Here is a 5,018-nt window from a genome sequence, read left to right as displayed (position 1 = left end):
AGAGAAATTCTAACTTCTCTCTAGAACTCTTAGAGTTTTTATTTGAATTCTCTCTTAGTTTAATTTTTTACCGTGTTTTAGCTTAGTTTTATTTACATTTCTTGTTCTACTATCTTAGTTTACTAGGATTCTCTTGTTAGTTTCTTGTTTTTGCTATCTTAGTTTATGAACTCTTATTGAATTTATGTTTTTCATGAATGAATTTGCTGTTTTATGCTTTATTGTTGCTTATTTGAGTTGATTTCATTGCATTCTTGAATTGAGTAATTGTAGTTTTTATTATTCTTGTAATTTATGATGCTTTATGTTTATGTGCACCAAGTGTTTGATAAAATGCTTGGACTAGTTATAGAGTAGATTTTGCATTCTTGGCTTTGGGTTGGAAACTTGGGTGATCTTGAGTTACTAATGTCAAAGTTGATTGATATTTTAGAGATATTAATTAATCTTATTTCCACTAACGCTAATCTTTTACTAATTCAATTAGTTAGTTAGGACTTGTGGATGAGGATTAATTAAGCATAATTGACTTTCCTCAATTTGTAGAGGTCGACGAATTAGGTTTGCTCTTTTTGTAATTATCATGTTGTGGTTAGTGAGAAGGATAATGATCTTTAACCCTCAACCCTTGCCAAGATCCTTTTAGCATTTGAATTTACTTTCAATTCTTAGTTAATTGCCTTAATTGTTCTTAGTTTAATTTCTCTTACCATTTAGTTATTGCTTGCTTTTTAATTTCTTGCCATTTAAATTTCCATTACTTGCAATCAATTCCTTTCTTTCGCAAGCCAATAATTGAACACTCGATTGTGATTCCAAGGGAGAACGATCCGGGATTAAACTCCCGGTTATTGATTTGAAATTTTGTGATAATTTCACTAAATTTTGAAAAGTGTTGAATTCCGGTTTAGAGCTACAATGAAACTTAAGCTTTTAAACTTTTGTATTTATAAACCAGTTTTTAGTGCTCGTCAAGTTTTTGGCGCCGTTGCTGGGGATTTGCAATGTGTGCTCGTTATTGACTATTGTTAACATGTGAATATATTCCTTTTTACTTGTTTTCTTATTTTTGCTAGTAGTTAGGAGTTTGTTTTTCCTTGCTTCTTAATATCCTTTGTTTCTATTTTGCTCTTTTGATATGAATTCTCATCCTTGTGATTTTGAGTTATATGGTTGTGGAAATGTTATGGAAAATCATAGTTTCAATGACGGTTTGCACCAAGAAATCAATTATTAAATGATGGAGGGGCTTACATTCAATATCAATCTTCATGGTATTAACCTCCTCCACCCCACTATGATCACAATCCCCTTTTTTCCATAGCCAATAATTGAGCACTCGATAGCAATTTCTAGAGAGAATTTAAACTCCTGGTTATTATTTTGAATTTGTGACATTTTCACTAAACTTTGAGAAGTGTTGAATTCCGATTTAGAGCTACAACGAACTTGAGCTTTTAAACTTGTGAAAATTTATAAACCAGTATTTAGCTCTCGTCAACTCCTCAAGGGTGTGGTTTGTCCCTTAGCCTGAGATCTCTTACCCTTGTGGTCGGATTCCAATTTTGCCAATTTATCTTCCAACTCCCTACACCGTCTTACCTCTCGTCATAGGGCTCTTTCAAATTCACATTGTAGCTCTAGCTCGACTTCGAGCTACTCTAGCCAGCCTTGATGTCCATGGACCAAACTCATTAGCTCTATCACATCTCTATCTTCTTAACCTCCAGGTCTATGGACTTTTTATCCCAGTCTTCATCCTCCTTAGTCGTTCCCATCTCTTCCTTTGTCGGTCCCTTTATTTCTTTTCGGAGGGATAATGAGTGTCCGATCATCGTTGATCTATTCTTCTTCTGGGTGTTCTGATTTGGATGTTGTATGTCCATCTTCTGGGTAATTATCCACCATGGTTGGGTGTTAATCTCCAGGTTTTCGGCAACGGTGCCAATGTTCTGATGGTTACCTGAATCCGGTGATTTGGGCCTAAACGTGATGTCCAAACTCCTTTTGTGATGATGCTAACGTCTCCTTCAGTGTGACGTGGTCGTCTAAATTCTTTGGGTGGGAGGAGTGGTACTTGCAATGGACTCCAATACTTAAGATAGCAAATGTTTTAGATAGGTTTTGTGTAAGTTAGAGTTGAGAAATACTCGAGTTTGATGGGGTATTTATAGTAGTAAAGATAAGTTATCTTTCTGTAACTTATCCACCTATCATAGTGGGTGGTTATACTCTCCTTTTATCTAGGGGTTGTTGCGATCTTCGTATTTGAATATATGATCATATTTGTAAGTGCAGTTAAAATTTTGCATATTAAGTCAGTTGAATGAGGTCGAACATGTAGGGAGAGTGACTCTGGGCTCTAAAGTGGGCTTTGGTTATCTCAGATCTAGTTTTGAATTGTGGGCCAAGGTATAAACACTAACCATCTTGAAATATCTTCCATCCAGACGCTCCTCCTAACCACCTTTTAAACTAAAAAAGATAAGATATCTTCTAAGATAAGAGGACAAATACACATATAAAAGAGGATGTAGTCTTCCTCCAGGTAAGGACAAATACACATATAAAAGAGGATGTAGTCTTCCTCCACGTATGATCAACTTTACCCCAATACTCTAATTCCTACCTCTCTAACTTTCTGATTTGGGTATAAGTCATTGCAAGTACCACTTTCTGATTTGGGTATAAGTCATTGCAAGTACCACCTCCCGCTGTTTCAAGAGCTCGCAAGATCCAACCGTTGGCTCGGACGGGTTCCCAATCCTCACCTTCATCAAGTACAGGTTATATCCAAATGATTTAATTTGGTGATTGACCTTTTGTATACATATAACATTTTTTAAAAACAAAATGTCGTAATTATGCCTCAAATCATTTTGACGTGCTTCATTTTTAATGCAAAAATATGCAAATCGTCGTTGAAACCTCTCTTTCAATATTCTCTTCTTTCGTCCTTATTTCAAAGAAAATGTCAAAATCAAATCATTTGGATCCTCACTCATTGAACTGAAGCATCAAGTGGGAGGCAAAGTGGTCCCGTAATATAGAAGAAAACAAAACAAAACATTCTCAATTACATTCAGCATATATTACATGACAAAGGACTTGACAGTTATATTGATGACACATGATCTAAACTCTACACACAGTCAAACACCACACCATATCAGAGTAGTATATGGTCAAATGAAATTCCTAGCAGCGAGTGCTGCAATATTAGCAAGCCATCGGCTATCAACAAAAAGTAAAATTTCCAAAGGAGAAGAGCTTCTTTTGGCCCCTACGTAGCAGGTAGTAGGGCCTATGATTCATTTTTAAGAAGCATCAGTCATGACAGCATCGCTTTTCAGCTTTGAAAGCCAGGCATTGTGTAAAGATGAGTATACATGCATTTTCTCATCTTTTGGACTTCCTTACATTCTGGCCCTCAACCCTGGCCTCCCCTAACCTTGATTTTAGACCATTGCCCTGAACTAGAGGAGGTCTCTCATGGAAGCTGTTTGTGAGGTCTCGTGATGGCCAGGGCTGTGAAAATTGTCTAGTTGGACTGGCATAACCTCTGGAAGATCCAGGCCGGGAACCAGCCAAGATTTGATCCCTTAAGCCTTTTACTGATTTATAGCCTTGCATTTCATCAGCATAACCTTTTCCTTGAGCTTGCTTCTCTAGTTCATAAAACCTGTCCCAGTCAACTCCATCTCCTGAATTTTGAAGCTTCTCAGGTTGGACTACCCGTTCTACTCCATCTGATATACTCCTTTGCAGAGATGTGCTTCTTCTTGAAGCTCTCACAGTAGTAGACCTCCCTTTAACTTCTTCCTCAATTGAATATCTTGGATCAAATCTGCTATCAGAAGGGTAGTTCCACTTAAAGCTCTTGTTGTTGTCCATGTTTAGCTCTATAGAATGTAGATCACTTTCGGCAGATTCTTCCTCACATTCTACTCCATCGTCAACCTCTCCACCATCATCTTCTACATCTTCGGTATGATGGGAACTGAATCGGCTTTTGCCCAGATATGCAGCAATTTCGTCATCAATCAAGTGACTGGAACTGCGTCCTTTTTCTCTAACTTGTTTGTTTCCCAAAAAAGCTTCAAGTTGACTCCTGAGCTTATGAACAGCTGCATTCTTATCCTCAAGCTGATATTTTGCCTCAGAGAGTTTCTTCTGAGCTCTCTCCTCACGCAACATATCAGTTAATTGCAACATTTCCTTTTCTTTCTCTGCATCTTCACAAAGTTTTGTTGACAATTTCTTTTGTTTATCTATCTCGGATTTATCTTCACTAACATCTCTTGATAACTCATCACATACTTGTTCAATAATTTCTCTTGATCTCTTCTCACTTTCTAGTTCCTTCACCACCTTAAGAAGGGAAGTTTTGGTCTCAGCCAGTTCTCTCCCAAGCTTCTTGTTCAAGCTTTCAAACCGTCTCCTAAGCTTCCTCTCTACATCAAGCTCGCCTGCAACAGATTCAATTGCAGCCTCAACAATTTCTTGCTCCTTGCTCTTCCAAGCAGCTTTTTCTTCAGCGAAACACTTCATCAAGTAACTTATCTCGTTTTGATCCGAGCGCTGTTCCTGGATTAGCTGATTGACCTGCAGCCGAGCCCTCTCCAGCTCAGTATGTAAAGCTGAAATAAGCGACATACTGGAGGAAGGGCGATCTTCATGTCCCCACATGCGGTTTATAATTTTGAGCAGTTCTTTGGATGTTGTTAAAGCATTACTAACATCTTTTAAACGTGTTTTAACTCCAACAATAGATGAAGCAGGAGTCGGTGCTCGAGATCTGGTTTCAATCTGCAAGAAAACCAAGATGCATCTATAAGAAAAAAAGTGAACACCTCATATTATTCTGCAGAATTTTTAATTCTCAAAAAGCTAAGTTAAATTATCTTAGTGCATACATAATGCTTGCAATTGTCTCTTCAAATAGGCATGTGCACGACAGGGTGTTTTATGCCAAGGGTACAGTCCAAATAGTATATAAACAATAAAGAACAGCTTCC

General features: G+C 37.5%; 1 protein-coding gene across 1 annotated transcript in view; it reads right to left on the bottom strand.

Moving 5' to 3' along the window:
- The window catches only part of LOC107604683, a 3,894-nt gene continuing 1,897 nt past the window's right edge, over positions 3,022-5,018 (bottom strand). Inside the window, exon 3 of the mRNA XM_016306330.2 lies at positions 3,022-4,809. Coding sequence (XP_016161816.1) covers positions 3,400-4,809 — 1,410 coding nt within the window. The 3' untranslated portion in view covers positions 3,022-3,399. The remainder of the gene's footprint in view (positions 4,810-5,018) is intronic.

Source organism: Arachis ipaensis, chromosome B06, assembly GCF_000816755.2.
Source record: "Arachis ipaensis cultivar K30076 chromosome B06, Araip1.1, whole genome shotgun sequence".
Lineage (NCBI taxonomy): Eukaryota > Viridiplantae > Streptophyta > Magnoliopsida > Fabales > Fabaceae > Arachis > Arachis ipaensis.
The sequence above is the reverse complement of the archived record's forward strand: the minus strand, read 5'-3'. Positions and strand labels throughout refer to the sequence as shown.